Raw genomic sequence first — 18,175 nt, 5'->3', positions numbered from 1 at the left:
AGTTTTTAAATTAGTTTGTAATCAGCCTTAGATTAGATTATGTAGAGCATCCTAGTTAAAAGTCTGTCAATCTTATGATTGTGAAGTAAATCTTATGTGAGCATGAACCAAGATTAGCCCCGCCCACTTTACATCAAAATATAGGAAATGCGTATGCAGACACTTTTTGTTTTTGTTATTTAATATACTTCGCTTCCAGTGCATATAGCCACTTCAAATGTACACACAATTTGTGCTTGAAGTGGTGCTTGAAAGAATTTTCTACATTTCTGCATAAATATGACCTAAAACATAATCAGATTTTCACACAAGTCCTAAAAGTCGATAAAGAGAACCCAGTTAAACAACTGAGACAAACAATAATATGCCTGGTCACTAGGGCTCCACAATTAATTGAATATCGATCTCGATTACGATTTTGACAGCTCACGATTACATGAACATGATCGACTGCGATATTGGCTTTTAAAGTTAGTCCTCCGCTCGTAAAAAACTCTGCTGCATATCAAATCAAGCGCTTCCTACATTTATTGCCAGTCATCATAGAGTGGAGCGGGGATGACGTCATTTTGTATGCCAAAACCCTGAAACGAGTTAGCATTTTAGCCCTTCCAGTTCCATCGTCCCATATCAATGGATTTTTTGAATGGGATTTTGGTTATAAGCCTGAAATAAGGTCTGTGGTGAACACAAGCTCAAAATATTTTCACGCTTTATTCTACGACATAAAATACACCAGTAACACCCCATTCATGACTTTTTAAAATGCTTTTACATGTGTCGAAAAGGCGGTTGCTAACAGTCACGTAATGTGTGTTTAGGACGGATGCAAGTGCACAAAATTCGTTGTGTTGAACTATTTCCATTGCTTTTGTTTGATTTGTTCATTGCAAACAGCTGAAAGTCTGCAAATTTTGACAATAAACCTGATTTGCCATGGGGGTGGAATAATTTTGATTGCAACTGTACTCATTTCCTCTCACTGTAGCCTTATTTCCTCACACTGTGCTATGTGCTTAGTGATCATTTGTTCTGGACTTTTTGTACATATCCTTTTTGCTTGTAAACCTTGAAGACCTACTAATTGTGGTTTAGGACATGAAGGCTCAGTGAAATCTAAATTTAGCCTACCTACTAAGAAAGCCTAATTATAGATTAGCACACACGTGCTTCCTGAAATGAAACCTGGGGTAGTCAAAATAACCGAAAAAAACACCAGCTGTTTCGGTGAAACTTCACTTAGATCTTAGTTTTTACAGTGGAAACTTTCTCTAAAAATTACCACTGCCACATCATGATCAAGATATTTGTCATGATACAGGAGATGAGTTGTGTGTTCTCAACCTCGTTTGGCCTCCAAGGTGCTAGTGCTGTGCTCGACACAATGACATCCGCATAATATATCACAGGAGGAAATCAAATCACGTTTATAATAACGCACTCATTGTTTCACTCAATAGCAAGAAAGAAAAAGGTATAGTTATTGATGTTTCTGGAAGATCTATATTTAACCTTTTACGGATGAAGTATCCAGTGCCAGCGCTTTGTAACTTTCACTGGAAAGTCCTCAGGGCTTTACGGTTTCTCTGTAAGATGACAAGCTGTGTGGGTTATTTTAATTGTCCATGCAAGAGAGGGGAAAAAAAGAGAGACTAGAAAGGAAGCGATTGGTTAGTGCTTCTACGACGTAAGTGTGAACAGGAACTTCAGTGGTGAATTTTTCTATATGTCTGCCTAAATATGACCTAAAACCTCATCAGATTTTCACACAAGTCCTAAAAGTAGACAGCAAAAACCCAATTCAACAATTGTATTCTAAATATGATCAAATATCGTACTTGGTCATTTATTTACTGGGGAAAATGATCCAGTATTGAATATCCGTGAGTGGCAAAACTATGCGAACCTCTGAGCTTAGCGGTTAATTTGAAGGTGAAATTAGAGTCGGGTGGTTTCAATCAGTGGGATGAAAATGAGGTGTGAGTGAGCGCCCTGTTTTAACGAACTGGGATCTATCTAAGTTTGATCTTCACAACACATGCTTGTGGAAGTGTATCATGGCATGAACAAAGGAGATTTCCAAGGACCTCAGGGGGAAAAAAAAGAGTGTAAAAATGGAGGCTTAGTCACAGCGGAACCCAGGGTAACTTGGCAACTAAGGGCTTCTCTCACATTGGCTAATGTTAATGTTCATGAGTCCACCATCAGGAGAACACTGAACAACAATGGTGTTCATGGCAGGGTTGCAAGGAGAAAGCCATTGCTCTTCAAAAAGAACATTGCTGCCTGTCTGCATTTGCTAAAGATCACGTGGGCAAGCCAGAAGGCTATTGGAAAACTGTTTTGAGGATGAATGTGACCAAAATAGAACTTTTTTGGTTTAAATGCGAAGAGTTATATTTGGAGAAAGGAAAACACTGCATTCCAGCATAAAAACTTTACGCAGTCTATGAAACATGGTGGTGGTAGTATCATGGTTTGGGCCTGTTTTGCTGCATCTGGGCCAGGATGACTTGCCATCTTTGATGGAACAATGAATTCTGAATTATACCAGTGAATTCTAAAGGAAAATGTCAGGACATCTGTCGTTAGGTTCATGCAGCAAAACAGTTTCCCTAAGGTGTTCTACAAAAGAATGATTAAGGGTAATGTTTTGGAATGGCCAAATCAAAGTCCTGACCTTAATCTAATGGAAATGTTGTGGAAGGACCCCAGCAACATCCCAGAGTTGAAGCTGTTCTGTACTGAGGAATGGGCTAAAGTTCCTCCAAGCCGATGTGCAGGACTGATCAACAGTTACCACAAATGTTTCATTACAGTTATTGCTGCACAAGAGGGTCACACCAGATACTGAAAGCAACGGTTCACATACTTTTGCCACTCACAGATATGTAATATTGGATCATTTCCCTCAGTAAGTAAATGGCCAAGTATAATATTTTTGTCTTATTTGTTTAATTGGATTCTCTTTATCTACTTTTAGGACTTGTGTGAAAATCTGCTAATGTTTTAGGTTGATAAACCTTCATGCACCACTGTAACCTTTTTCTCGGACGTTGAATGTGACTATAAACGGATTTTTAAAAAAGAATTTATATTAATATATTGGCAAATACGGCTGCTATAAGAATAGTAAAACACATCGGAAATAGTCAGCTTCTGGGTGGGAACAGTAACCCAGTGACATTGTTGATTATTTTCCTATAACAGCATGACACTGAGTCATTACATATCACCATGGTTTCTTTTAAGGAAGCTCTGCTAATACAAGTATTAACACTTTTTTTTTTTTTTTTTTTTAAATAAACACTTCTAGAATTTCAGGTCTCTGTCACGTTTTATTCAGAAATTGACTTGACTTTCCGTACTTTCATCATAAACTGGATGTGTCCATGTACTCTGTGTGTGTGTGCGTGCGTGCGTGCGGTACTAAAGGTAGCTCTTGCCACGTCTAAACTGTACTTATCTAATACTTTGTCTTCACAGTTTGAGTAAAATCTAAATTTAGCATGCCGTGTTTACTGAAATGAAGTGTGGGGTTGTTAAAACAGCCCTCAGAACATGACAGCCAATTTAGCACCTAATCTCTGTTTCATAGTGGAAACGTGTGCTTTATAGTTTCAAAATGAAAGTCAGATACTTTCACGTTGTTGCGTATTGCAACGGAGTATGGAGGAAAACTCGGAAAACACCGCACTTTTCAAATGGTTCATCATGATGTTTTTTTTTCTTTCTTCTTTTCTTTGTTTCTCCAGAAGGACCTTGTCTCCAAATTACAGAACAACCCAAACAGGTAATAAACAATTACTTCTAGATGTGAGATAATGCTATAGATGTAATTTAGGATGTTTAATATCATTTGAATAACACTGTACATTGTGTTGCTCAGCGGGGCTTCAGGTTTCGTTACGGCTGCGAGGGCCCGTCTCACGGTGGACTCCCAGGAGCCTGCAGTGAGAAGAACAGGAAGACGTATCCTCAGGTCAAGGTGAGTCTGGCCAGGATCTTTTTTCTGAGCCGTGTCTAATTTATTTCTTTATTTTTTTAACACAGTTTTTTAACAAACTGTCAGCAAATCAGTACTGTCATATTTAAAACAAACAAAAAAAAGACTATTTTTGATGATACTTTATAGGTTAAAAAAAAATCATTGTTTTTTTATACATTAAAAAATTCTTCATAAAAAAAAAAAGTATTTAACACTGAAAAAGGAAAAATGATTTTACAATTTTAACGATTAAGTACAAATATTTAACATCAAATCAGCTCCTTTTTTTAATTATTAAAAAAACAGATTAACAATTTTAATAACAAGATTTCACAATAATTCAGTAAATCATATTATTACATAATTATCACATATTATCGATATTATATCACCATATCACCCAGCCGTAAGGGACCACAGTGAATTATAGATTTATTCAAGCATGGAGGGAGATAAAGAAAACTTTTGGCCAAAAAAATGAAGGTTTAATGATGCGAAAATAATATCATTCCAAGTACCTCAAACTTTCACCTCGTCGACTTCTTTTATTGTAGATTTCATACACTGCCGAGTCTGCAGACTCATGAAACTCATGAAAACATAAAGTTCATTTCTTTTTGTTCTTTTCCACCAAATCAAAATATTTTGCATTTTTGTTGCAGGTAACACGCACTTTTCCTTTTTTGCAAGATTATCCTTTTGCGTTCAACTGCATATTAGTCTATCAAACCAATTATCAATACTCACCTACTGCAAATATGACCTTAACAAGGAGTTATGGCACATTTGAAACGTCAGACTTGAAAAGAGAACAAAAAAAAGAAGTGTGTGTGTGTGTGAGAGAGAGAGAGAGAGAGAGAGAGAGAGAGTGTCTGAGTGACGCTGCCGCTTTGGGAATTTCCTCAGAACGTCTCGCTGGTAATTAGTAGGAAGTACCGATACGCGTGTTTCTGTGACTTGTGTGGGCTTCAGATGGGAAAGGAGGCGAAAAACAACACGCCCCCACGACTTCAGACAGACTCAGACACGCAGAGGACACCTACCCCCACTTACACACACATACACAATGTGCTTTCTGTTGCATCCAGCAAGTGAACATTGTCGAGCGTATAACCTGATCCGGGCTTTTCCCCACCAGCATTTAATGCCGAAATGCGCATCGTCAGCGCCTAGCAGGAATCTGGTGAATTCTTTTTCCAGAGAGTTCTTTAAAATGATTGAGTGGATAGACTGACGTGTGTATCTGAGTTCCTCTTTTTGGTTCTGTTTTGAATAAAATTTTTTACATGTACAGGGTGATATCACTATATCACCTACTTAACTCCTTATTTTAATTATCATCATTAGTTAGGGCTGGAATGTTTTTTTTTAATGATATGTCATTTATTGGAATGTTAATATATCATGTATATGTATGTGATATGTCCTATCGCTTAGCTCATAACGTGCCTCATTTATCAATCTTGCATATCACAGCGATTATACGATTTGAAACCGACAAATTGAGGTTAACGTTTGTGAGTCTCCTTTTGAAATTACGTGATAATAATTAGGGAAAATAATGGTCAGACATCTCGTTTAAACATGAATCACTTTATTAAACATGACGTTTCTTTCAGAGTGAAACGTTTCCTTCTTCAGTCCGCATTTTCTACCCCGATTTACCCGGTAAGCTCGGATGCTTGAACTATACGTTGGTAATTCACATAAGCTTGGTAAGTGGTCTGCACTTATATAGCGCTTTTTCAACCTTGGTGGTTCCAAAGCACTTTACACGGGTTCTCATTCAGCCTTTCACACACACACTCGCACACCAATGGTAGCAGAACTGCCATGCAAGGCGCTATCTTCCCATCGGGAGCAACTTGGGGTTCAGTGTCTGGCCCAAGGACAATCCGGCTTGTGGAGTCATGTGGGCTGGTAATCGAACTGCCAACCCTACGGTTCGCGGACAACCCGCTCTACCACCTGAGACACAGCCGCCCACAATCTTCAAAAAAAAATCTTAACAGAAACTTGAGTAAGTGCATAACCCGACTCTGAATACGTGTAACTTTCCGCATGTACAGTAAATGTAAATTGACAAACTCTGAATACAGCCCATGGAGAAGCATTTCTGTGCGCCATGTCGGTATCATGGTGAACAGAATTCTGGGATTGCCATTTCCTGTGAATACATATGAGATGCTCATTTAAATTTGATCAAGTTGAGGTGCTTTATGAATGTAATAGACTTTTGTGTAAAAGGTGTTTTCATGCTTGGTCCCTCAATAACTTAGTAAATGGTATTACCGTTTTTCTCATTATTACCAGTTCTTGCCTATAAAAGTCACATGGTGGTGTCATTCTGATGATGTGATGAGGCTTTTTGTTTTGTTTGTTTGTTTTGTTTTGTTTTTTGAGGTCACCAAACAGCAGAATGAGACCAACATGAACAGGGAACACGTTTAGGGGTTTTTACAGGAGGAGGGGGTTGCACTTGAACAATATGAATTCTGCGTTAAGAGGAAGTGTTTCATATTAATTCTAAAAGAAAACCTCCTCCTCTGTACTAGAGGAGTGTTTTGATATGGTTTGATATTCTCTTTGATTATAGCTGGGGAATTTTTCATGGGGGCTAAAGTCAAACTGCATCTCGAATCAAACCATGCCGGGTGAAAGTGACATCTGAACCACATGTGAAACTAACCAATACAAAGTCTGAGTCAAAGTAGAAGACTCAGTCTCTCGCTCCTATATACGTTTGAACATTTTCACTTTCACGTAGACGTCAATAAAATAATATGCAGTCAGTGATAATAATCCTTGTAATGCCCTTAACGATAATGCGGGGTGTTTAATGAAGCGTGCGTCTTTAACGAAGGTCATAACATTGGACAGACCAGAGAAAGTCTGTCATCTGTCGCTCAGCTCATAGCTACGTGTTGGGAAATTCCCATATATACTTTTTTCTTTGATGTTCTCTAAGGTTACCATACATCACATCTGCCACTTTTCCTGGAACAGGACAACTTTTCTTTATTTTACTTTTAGTTTAGCTGTAATTTAAATATAAGATTTAATCCAGCTGAAATTTAGCTAGCAATTTTTTTTCCAACACCCACTGCCCTCTCAAATTAGAGTCAAAATAAGATTGTTGGGTAATGTGTGAATAAATGATGTATTATTGATAACGCCCTTTTAGCGGGTCTATGAAGTACCTTAAAGGGTTCTCTGGTTTGTATCGTAATGATTTTCTTGTAGATTTTCCTATCAGAGAGTTCCAGGTGAATCACTGATAAAAAGCAAAGAACCCTTGAGAAACCTTTTCTTAAAGATTGTGGCTGTGTTAGTATATTAAATGGCTACATTACAAAAAAAGTGAAAATATCTTGAATCTAGTCCTATTTATTTATTTATTTATTTACATTTTGTATCGTTTTAAGCATGAAATGAGTAAAATAGAAATTCTCCTGCTTGAATAAGGTAACTAGAACTTTAGTAGAATTAATACCGTTGAGCTCGCACTAAAGAGTCAGTTGAAGGTTTGGTTTATCCAGCTAACTACTGAACTGGTACTGAAAAACTGCCAGGTTTATTTCTTATAAACATGACTAGAGAGCCATAAACAGAGCCACACTTATTTCAGCGTTTATTCAGCTAACTTATAAACTAGTGCTGGAAATCACTCCGGCTTTTTCCAAAGTTTTTCAGCTAACTAATAAACAAGTGCTGGAAAACAAAGTCAGGCTTATTCCAAAGTTCATCCTTGAGACCAGGTTGGACTTGCCAACTCCAAAGAACAACTTGAACGTTAACTTGGAGAACAATTTACTAGGTTGAATAGCATCAGCAATTTGAAAGCACTGAAAAACTGTCAGGTTTATTTCAGAGTTTATCCAGGAAACTATCACTCAAGAACATTATTTGAGTTATCCAACTAAGTTTAGATTAGCTAGTACTGAAGAAATTAAAGTTTAAGCTTAACTGGCATATTTTTTTTGGATTTGCTATCTAGCTCAGAAGAACCAGCTTTATATGAAAGCTTATCCAGTTAACTAAATCTAATAAAGATATAAAAATGTTGTTTTCTGTTTGTGTGTTTATTTATTTTGGTCCACAGATCTGTCATTATCAGGGTCCAGCACGAATTGTGGTCCAGCTAGTGACCAACAGCAAACAGCCGCACCTGCATGCGCACAGCCTTGTGGGAAAACAATGTGACAAGGGCATCTGTGTTGCTGAACTCCAGCCCAAAGACTCTTCCATCAGGTATATGCCATGCCCACTGTTAGCTGTTAGTTTGCTAGCCTGTTGTCTAATTAGCATTTCAGATATCAACTCAGTGTAATAACGATTTGTGTTTTCTTTTTCTTTTTCAGTTTCCCTAACCTGGGTATCCTCCATGTGACTAAGAAGAACGTGAGTAAGACTCTGGAGGAGAGGATGAGTGAAGCCTACAGGCTCGGTTACAACTACGGTGTGGTCATCCATCCGGATATCGACTCTTTCCAAGGAGAGACACGCCTTCCCAGAGAGCTCACAGGTAACTGTGTGTCTGTGTGTTTGCGTGCGTACTTTGCAAGATAGGTTTGAAGGTTGAATGAGTGTATAACATGCTTGCTGAACAAATCCAACACAACTCTGACCCTCTGTCTCATTTGCATGATGGATTTGTGTATTTGCGTGTTTGGACACATCATCATGCAATCATGTGCCGAAATTCCTGTTTTGATGTAAGGAAGTGATCCAAACTGAAACCAGGTACAAAAATCTGGTTGGACTTGTAATTAGCTGTTGGAAAGAAAAAAACATCAGCTCATTGTTTTTAGATGTGACTGTGTGTGTGTATGTGTGTGAGAGAGAGTGTAAGAGTGATGAGTGGATATTTGAATATACACCAATTTGGTCAAGTGTATTTTACGATAAATAATGATTGTATATTTCAGTTCAAGAGAACAAAAGCTTTGTATTTTAGATTTAACTGGCCACACCTTCTTTACTTTGACTGACAGGTGCTCAGGCCACACCTTCTTCACTGGGACTGACAGGCACATAATTTACGCCTCCTTCACTGTAACACATGTGCACACTGGCCAGACCTTCTTCACTGTAACTGACAGGCACTCAGGCCACACCTCCTTCATTGAGACTGACATGCACCCAGGCTATGCCTCCTTCACTGAACCTAAAAGGAATTATGTTTGTGTTTCTAGATCACCAGAGGAATCTGATCTGCAATGCCGCAGCTAACCAGGCAAAAGACATGGACCTGAGTGTAGTGAGGCTCATGTTCACTGCATTTCTGCCCGACAGCGAGGGCGGCTTCACACGCAGACTCGAACCAGTCATATCCGAGCCCATCTACGACAGTAGTGAGTCCCTCAAAACACACACACACACACACGCTCACTCACTCACTCACTCACTCACTCACACACACTTACTTTTAACACATACCTCCTATGTGTAAAACAGGAACTTATTGTTGTTCATTACAGTACATGTTATTATTACCACAGTATCGTAAATCATGATAAAAAAAAAAGTTAAGCAGATATCATGCTGTCATTGGGTCCCGATGCATCTGCAAATAGTCCGCCATTCTCATTTCATACACATGCTAGTGCTATTTACAAATGGATGCTGTGTAAAATGTAAATAAAAACAGAATGCAATGATAAACCCATATGTTATTCACAATAGATCATAGAAACCATATCAAATGTTTAAACTGAGGAAATGAATCATTTTAAGGAAAACAAAGGCAATTTTAAATTTCATGGCCGCAACACGTCTCAAAAAAGTTGGGATGGGGGCAACAAAAGGCTGAAAAAGTAAGTGTTACTGAAAAGAAACAGCTTTTTTTGGAATTGGAGTTGTATAATTTACCTACATATCTGAGGCAAAAGTTGACATCCCTGATGTTTTTATGTAATTTTCACTGCACATTTACAGGATCTGTATAAATGACTCTAAATATATGACAGTTTGAGACATCCATATTTTTGCCATCTAACTTGCCTAGCAACAGTTTTCTAACATTAACCGCAACCGCATACATATTGAGTGCTCGACTTCCTGTGTCAAAAACACAAATTCTCAAGACAAATTGTTCAACAGACCTTAACACAGAGACCGTGAAATAGGGGGGAAAAACTGCATAGCTTTACTAGTTTGCTTGAAGACTTATGTTGTGTATATATGGTGAGAGCAGTTAGAGACAGAAGGAAAAAGGAATGAGGAATAAAGACAAGGAAGATCTAGACCATGAGGAGGAAGCTCTGCGTTCTGCATTTACATGAACCATGAATTGGATGAAACACTTTCAGTCTGTGGATCCAAGAAACCAAGCGTCTTTGGTTTTCTTTCTCTCATACGTTCTCTCTCTCTCTCTCTCTCTCTCTCTCTCTCTCTCTCTCTCTCTCTCTCTCTCTGTTGAAAGCTAAACTTCACTGCTTACCCTCAATGAAACTGGGTGTAGTTTCTGTTTCCACCTTTCACTCTCAACTTCCTTGAAGAAGTGAATGGGCATCAAGAGAATGCACAACACTGGCTGTCTAAGTTAAACCTTACACACATTACTGCAAAATTTGCAATCACTTACATTCTCATAAGAACATCTATTGTCAACTAATTTATAATCAGATTGTACTATCATAAACATAGACATTTAAAGTGCTTACAGAGACCCAGAGGTCACATGATGTAGCTCTTGCCAACACAGCCGATACGATATAGCGGGAAGATTGGCAGCTGTTTTGAAGGATCTTAGTTTGTAAGCAATCCTTCTCACTGTAGAATAGTGAATTTTACATTATTTGGAGATGGCCTTATGACCCGTCCCAGATTGATGAGCAGCAACAGTTGTTTCTCTGAGGTCATGGCTGATGTCATTTCTTTTTGGCATAATATAGACTCATACCCGAGTGCTCCAGAACACCAAACTGCCCAAAGGTCTGCTTTTATAGAAGTTGGCACACTAATCCTGTGCATTTCTTTAGTTACACCTGGCTGTTAAATATTCTCGTAATGATTATGGAAGTAGGAAGGGTGTACTTATTATAAGGGTGTACCCCCCCCCCCCCCCCCAACCTGGTTTCTGAATGTCGATTTACCTTTTTTTGGGGGGTGGTGGTGGGGGGTGGGGATTATTACATATTGAAATCTGTTCTTTTTTTTTGGTGTCACATGAAATGAAAACCCAGAATTGAATGAGGGTGTACTTTATTTTTCCGACGACTGTATTCATGATAGATGATTAATGTGGGTGGCAACGGATATTTTTGGCACCTCACAGCCCCTTATTCCAGTGAACTGAGATTCTAATGCTACAGCATACAAAGACAATTGTGTGAATACCTACAGTATCTCACAAAAGTGAGCACACCCCTCACATTTTTGTAAATATTTGATTATATCTTTTCATGTGACAACACTGAAGAAATGACACTTTGCTACAATGTAAAGTAGTGAGTGTACAGCTTGTATAACAGTGTAAATTTGCTGTCCCCTCAAAATAACTCAACACACAGCCATTAATGTCTAAACCGCTGGCAACAAAAGTGAGTACACCCCTAAGTGAAAATGTACAAATTGGGCCCAAAGTGTCAATATTTTGTGTGGCCACCATTATTTTCCAGCACTGCCTTAACCCTCTTGGGCATGGAGTTAGCAGAGCTTCACAGGTTGCCACTGGAGTCCTCTTCCACTCCTCCATAATGACATCACGGAGCTGGTGGATGCTAGAGACCTTGTGCTCCTCCACCTTCCGTTTGAGGATGCCCCACAGATGCTCAATAGGGTTTAGGTCTGGAGACATGCTTGGCCAGTCCATCACCTTCACCCTCAGCTTCTTTAGCAAGGCAGTGGTTGTTATCATGCTGGAATACTGCCCTGTGGCCCAGTCTCCGAAGGGAGGGGATCATCCTCTGCTTCAGTATGTCACAATACATGTTGGCATTCATGGTTCCCTCAATGAACTGTAGCTCCCCAGTGCTGGCAGCACTCATGCAGCCCCAGACCATGACACTCCCACCACCATGCTTGACTGTAGGCAAGACAAACTTGTCTTTGTACCTGGTTGCCAACACACACGCTTGACACCATCTGAACCAAGTTTATCTTGGTCTCATCAGACCACAGGACACGGTTCCAGTAATCATGTCCTTAGTCTGCTTGTCTTCAGCAAACTGTTTGCGGGCTTTCTTGTGCATCATCTTTAGAAGAGTCTTCCTTCTGGGACGACAGCCATGCAGACCAATTTGATGCAGTGTGTGGCGTATGGTCTGAGCACTGACAGGCTGACCCCCCACCCCTTCAACCTCTGCAGCAATGCTGGCAGCACTCATACGTCTATTTCGCAAAAACAACCTCTGGATATGACGCTGAGCATGTGCACTCAACTTCTTTGGTTGACCGTGGCGAGGCCTGTTCTGAGTGGAACCTGTCCTGTTAAACCGCTGTATGGTCTTGGCCACCGTGCTGCAGCTCATTGTCAGGGTCTTGGCAATCTTCTTATAGCCTAGGCCATCTTTATGGAGAGCAACAATTCTTTTTTTCAGATCCTCAGAGAGTTCTTTGCCATCTGGTGCCATGTTGAACTTCCAGTGACCAGTATGAGGGAGTGTGAGAGCGATGACACCAAATTTAACACACCTGCTCCCCATTCACACCTGAGACCTTGTAACACTAACAAGTCACATGACACCGGGGAGGGAAAATGGCTAATTGGGCCCAATTTGGACATTTTCACTTAGAGGTGTACTCACTTTTGTTGCCAGCGGTTTAGACATTAATGGCTGTGTTGAGTTATTTTGAGGGGACAGCAAATTTACACTGTTACACAAGCTGTACACTCACTACTTTACATTGTAGCAAAGTGTCATTTCTTCAGTGTTGTCACATGAAAAGGTATAATCAAATATTTACAAAAATTTGAGGTGTGTACTCACTTTTGTGAGATACTGTATGTGAATATAACCATGCAACATGTGGTAAAATTCTCTTTTTAGCATCTCTGGACCGGTGTGTTCTTATTTTGTTATGGACAAAACAGTTAGTTTTTGAGTCGTCTTTTTTTTACAATTTTTTAAAAAAATAAACATTAAAATGAAGTGACGTAAATAGATAACATCTAAAAAACTGGGTTGTTGCTCTTGATTTTAGCAAAATGTCATGTCGGCATTGCATTTGCTCTAAAATGAGGTCAAAGCAGTTGAGGATGAGAACAAGTTGGCACCACACTGATGTTATACCCGCAAATTATATTAGTGTCTGCATGAAAATCAAACCCAGAGAATTTTCATTTTCTCACGAACCATCCGCCTGTCGTCCTCCTCTTGTTTTGCAGAAGCCCCGAACGCCTCGAACCTGAAGATCGTGCGGATGGACCGTACTGCGGGGTGTGTGACGGGTGGAGAAGAAGTATACCTGCTCTGTGACAAAGTTCAGAAAGGTGAGGCAGCTCTGTCATTCCAGAGCAAGGCGCATCAAACGATTGAGTTTCTGATCATAGGTCAGGTTCTATGATTGTATTCACCACATGGAGGAAGTCCATCTGATTTCCCTCAAGGGGAATTCCCCTCCTGACATGCAAATGAGATCAGGAGGAAAGTTATACATCACACACACACACACACACACACACATATACACACACATATGTACACACACATACATACACATGTACACACACATACACACACATACACACACATACATACACATACATACACATACACTTTCTAATTGTTTCTCATGGAATCCTGTGGGGTTTTTTTTCCAGTTCCTATTCATCCTGCTTTCATTCATTTGATTTATTTTATTCCTTCCTAACACTTTTTATTTTACCAATCACACCTTTTTCAGTTCTTCCCTCTTTGGTAGTACTGAGAAAGATTTTCACAAAAGACTCTCGCGTTCTCTTTTTCTCTCCCGTTCTCTGTCCTGCTTTTGCCTTCTACCTGCATGAATGTCTCTCTCTCTCTTCCCTCTGTCTGTCTGTGTCTCCCTCTCTTTCTCTGTCTATACGCCCCTTTCTCTCTCTCTATTGACTGTATGTCTCTTTCTATTTCTATATACATTCTGTCTGTCTTCCTCTGTATTTCTTTCCCTCTCTCCCATTCTGGATTTCTGCCTGTATTTCTCTTTGCTTACTTCTATTTCTCTTGCTCTGTCTCTCTCTCTCTCTCTCTCTCTCTCTCTCTCTCTCTCTCTCTCTCTCTCTTTCTGTTTTTCTTAGGCTGTATGTCTCTTTCCCCTTTTCTCTCTCTCTGATTTGTGTGCTTCTCTCTTTGTCCCCCCCCTCTCTTTTGTTTGATTCTTTCTCTTTCCCATTTGTCCGTATGTTTCTTTTCCTCTTTCTGTCTCTCTCTCTCTTTCCATTTTCTCTCTTTCCTTTTCTCTCTCCTCTCACTCTCTGTGCTTTTTGTCTGTCTGTCTTTCTTTTATGCTTTCTGCCTATGTCTCTCTTTCTCTCTTCTGTCTGTATGTCTCTTTTCCTCTCTCACTTTCTCTCAATTTGTATTTTTTGTTTCTCCTCTCTCTTTCTCTACTTCTATCTGTATGTCTCTGTCCCTCGCTGCCTCACTCTCTCGTTTGTCTGTATGTCTCTCTCTCTCTCTCTCTCTCTCTCTCTCTCTCTCTCTCTCTCTCTCTCTCTCACCATTTACCTTCCAGTCTCTCTAACTCGCTACATCCTTTTTCCCCCCTCTCTTCGACTCCCTACCATTTCTTTCTCGATGCTTGTCTCCTTCTTTCTTTGTCTCCCTCTCTGCATTTCCCTCTTCCTCCCCACTCATCAAGGAAGTGCCGAACTATCTGCTGATGCTATTGAGCCTGAACGTCTGCCAGTGTAATACATCATCTTTCTCACATTGAGTTTGCTTTTGCTAGTGTGAATTTTTTTGTTTTGTTTTCTCAAACCAGCATTTTGTGTTGGATGTTTATGACTGCTAGTAGTCAGAGCAAATTAATACCACAAATAAGATGCATGAAATGACACGCTGTACCATCAGTCAGTCTGTTGTCCTGCACGTGTTTGCAGCCATGAAGGAAGTAAATTAGCAGGATATTCAAATTAGTGTGTGTGTAGTTAGCTGTATGAGGAAGTGATGTCTCCTTCCTCCTGATGAACTGACCCAGGTCTGATGTCATGTTGTTGTTGTTGTTGACGACGACAGATGATATCCAGGTGCGCTTTTACGAGGATGACGAGACAGGAATCGTCTGGGAGGCATTCGGGGATTTCTCTCCCACCGACGTGCACAGACAGGTGAGTCGCATGGCGCTGGTGTGAAAAGTTCAGGCGTCCAATCCGACGTCAGAGTTGGCATTACATCACGGTGTCGGCTTCCCGTTTTAAACCAGGCGAGGTTTTAATTACTCGACTGCTGAGATCATTTTAATGACTAATTGGCCAGCAACGCTTAATGTGCTCAGCATTCTGAATAATTCATCTCTTCTCTCTCAGTTTGCCATCGTGTTTAAGACGCCGAAGTACCGCGACCAGAACCTGCAGAAACCCATCTCTGTGTTCGTGCAGCTCAAGAGGAAGTCTGACAACGAGACGAGCGAGCCCAAACCGTTCACCTATCACCCACAGATCATAGGTACCTTTGCACAGCTTCACCTTTTACCCACTCGTACTCCTCTTTCACCCACAGATCACAGCTGCTGATAAGACACTAAGACTAGGTTTGTGTTTGTCCTGAATGTCTTACTCTGATTCAGCAACTCTGGGGGAAAAAAACGAATCCAGCACAATTAGGTGCTATTAATTCTCAACAATATAATTGTACACACTTTCACCTGCAGAAGCAAAAAACACAACAGTACACACCCTGAAATCAACCTTTACCTGATCAGAGATGGAAAGAACACCTACGATCTGTCAATCCTTTATCAAATATCTACAAACCACAATTGGAAATTCACCCTCTTGCACCTTCACATGATAAACCGCATTGATGCAGTGCACCAACGCAACTGACACACAGTTTATTCATGAATTCATATTATTATTTTATTGCCATTAAGGGTAATCAATATATTAACTTGCTATGAGTTCTTAATCACGAGGCTGATGGTCTTATGAGTTATATATTTGATATCAAATAATATCTAATCTAATCTTGTCCACTATTTGTATAAATCGTAGCTCCTTCATTCTACAAACACAGTACAAATTTTTACTATGATCTGCTCTCATTTTGTTGTTGTTTTTTTCTCTTTATCTCGCTCTCGCTCTTTCTCTCTCTTTCTCATGCTCGCTTCTTCTCTTTCATTTTCCTTTTCTCACAATTTCTCTCACTTCCTCCTCGCCTCAGTTTTGCTATCTCTCTGTGATCTCTCTCGCTTCGTTTTTCCTCTCACACTTCATTCCTTCTTCACACTATTATTCTCTTATTATTATTCTCTATAAAATCTGCACGACTCCCTCACTTAACTTCTCATAAAATGTTCTGTGTTGTTTTTAAAAAAAAAAAAATTGATTCTTTATTCAGATAAGGAAGAAGTACAGAGGAAGAGACAAAAGACGCTGCCCAATTTCCCAGATTACAGTGGAGGGGGTGGAGTCGGGGGCATGTATAGAGGCCCAGGAGGCGGGGCTACGTCAGGGGGCAGCCATGGCGGAGGTGGTGGAGGAGGAGGGGGTGGAGGTGGAGGTATGCGAGTGTAAAATCATTCAGCTTAACGTTGTATTAAGTGATCAATTTTTTTAAATCTATATTTTAATGTACATCTTTTACATAGGTCATTATTACCAGGGTTATTATAACAACTTCAACTCCGGCTATGGCTTTCCACCAGCCATGGGTGGAGGAGGGAGCGGAATTAAGCACTGTGAGTCTATGCAAGAAACATTACAAACATAAAATGTAAAAAAAAAAATTAAAAATTCCAATAAAATGTACTTTGGGAAGAAATTAGTGTGACTGCTTTGAATAAATCAACTATTAATATTGTTAATATTTGTGTACTGATGCATGATGCACACCTGTGAAACTAAGCCCCGCCCACTCTGCTGTGATTGGTTCACTTTTGGAAAAGTATTACGCATCGTCAACATGTTTTACTGATTCGTACGATTCCCTCTCACATCCACAACAGTCAATCACGGTCCGGTGGAAGACACGGACGAAGAGAGCGACGGCGATGTGGACGACGATCCGGGCACAGGCGGAGTGTGTGTCCAGCCTATATTTCTAGCGTCGGAGGAGATGAGTGAAGAGAGCGAAGGTTTGGAGGAGTCTGATGTGTGTGAGACAGAAACCACTGGTGAGTCTAAAGGAAACCCTTTCACACAATTCTTTTGAGACTTGGGGTTTATTGTACTTAGTAAACAGGGATGAACTTTGTGTGTGTTTTTTTTTTCCTCTTCAGACTGTGTGTTTGAGCCACGGTTAGCCGAGCTAGCACAGAGACATGCTGGGGCTTTGTTCGACTACGCCATAAGCGGTGACATTCGCAGGCTGCTGGTTCCACAGCGCCCTCTGATGACTGCTCAGGATGAGAACGGAGACACGTGTGTATCCCACATCACCCACACACAGGATACTGCAGTAAACTCTAATCCTTTGCAGCTCCTAGTTCGAAATTAGCGTGAATGTAGTGTTTGTGTGTGTGTGGTTTTTATATTTATTTGTGTGTGTGTGTGTGTGTGTGTGTGTGTGTGTGTGTGTGTGTGTGTGTACATTCAGGGGACTCCACTTGAGTGTGATCCATAGTCAGACAGACGCAGTGAAGAACCTAGTGGAGGTGATAGTGGCGATTCTCGGAGAGGATGTGATGAACATGAGGAACGACCTCTATCAGGTACTTTACACACACACTACACACACACACACACACACGCACACTTTTTATACACACGCACACTTTTTATACACACACACACTTTTTATACACACACACACAGGTTTAACCTTCAGTATTCCTCCAGCAGTAAAGATGTGATGCATGTGTGTGTTTCCGTTATCCCAGACTCCATTGCACCTGGCCGTATTGACCGAGCAGAAGGAAGCAGCCGAGGCGTTAATGGAGGCAGGAAGTGATATCACTCTGACCGATCGCCACGGCAACACGGTGCTCCACCTGGCCGCCCAGCAGAAGGACGGAGAGATGATCCAAATGCTGCTGAGACACCAAGATGCGCTGGAGTTAAGCAACACACACAACACAGCAGGTACACATGCGCGCACACAC

General features: G+C 40.4%; 1 protein-coding gene across 2 annotated transcripts in view; it reads left to right on the top strand.

Moving 5' to 3' along the window:
• nfkb1 (nuclear factor of kappa light polypeptide gene enhancer in B-cells 1) overlaps window positions 1-18,175 on the top strand; it is a 36,657-nt gene that overhangs the window by 11,504 nt on the left and 6,978 nt on the right. For both annotated transcript variants that reach the window (XM_047151131.2, XM_017489636.3), the window contains exons 4-17: window positions 3,756-3,793; window positions 3,890-3,988; window positions 8,091-8,239; window positions 8,350-8,513; window positions 9,184-9,342; window positions 13,320-13,424; window positions 15,151-15,242; window positions 15,441-15,579; window positions 16,474-16,635; window positions 16,724-16,813; window positions 17,081-17,248; window positions 17,354-17,495; window positions 17,671-17,785; window positions 17,954-18,155. In XM_047151131.2, the coding sequence (XP_047007087.1) occupies window positions 3,756-3,793; window positions 3,890-3,988; window positions 8,091-8,239; window positions 8,350-8,513; window positions 9,184-9,342; window positions 13,320-13,424; window positions 15,151-15,242; window positions 15,441-15,579; window positions 16,474-16,635; window positions 16,724-16,813; window positions 17,081-17,248; window positions 17,354-17,495; window positions 17,671-17,785; window positions 17,954-18,155 (1,824 nt within the window). The remainder of the gene's footprint in view (window positions 1-3,755; window positions 3,794-3,889; window positions 3,989-8,090; window positions 8,240-8,349; window positions 8,514-9,183; window positions 9,343-13,319; window positions 13,425-15,150; window positions 15,243-15,440; window positions 15,580-16,473; window positions 16,636-16,723; window positions 16,814-17,080; window positions 17,249-17,353; window positions 17,496-17,670; window positions 17,786-17,953; window positions 18,156-18,175) is intronic.

This window comes from Ictalurus punctatus, chromosome 2, assembly GCF_001660625.3.
Source record: "Ictalurus punctatus breed USDA103 chromosome 2, Coco_2.0, whole genome shotgun sequence".
NCBI lineage: Eukaryota > Metazoa > Chordata > Actinopteri > Siluriformes > Ictaluridae > Ictalurus > Ictalurus punctatus.
The sequence above is the reverse complement of the archived record's forward strand: the minus strand, read 5'-3'. Positions and strand labels throughout refer to the sequence as shown.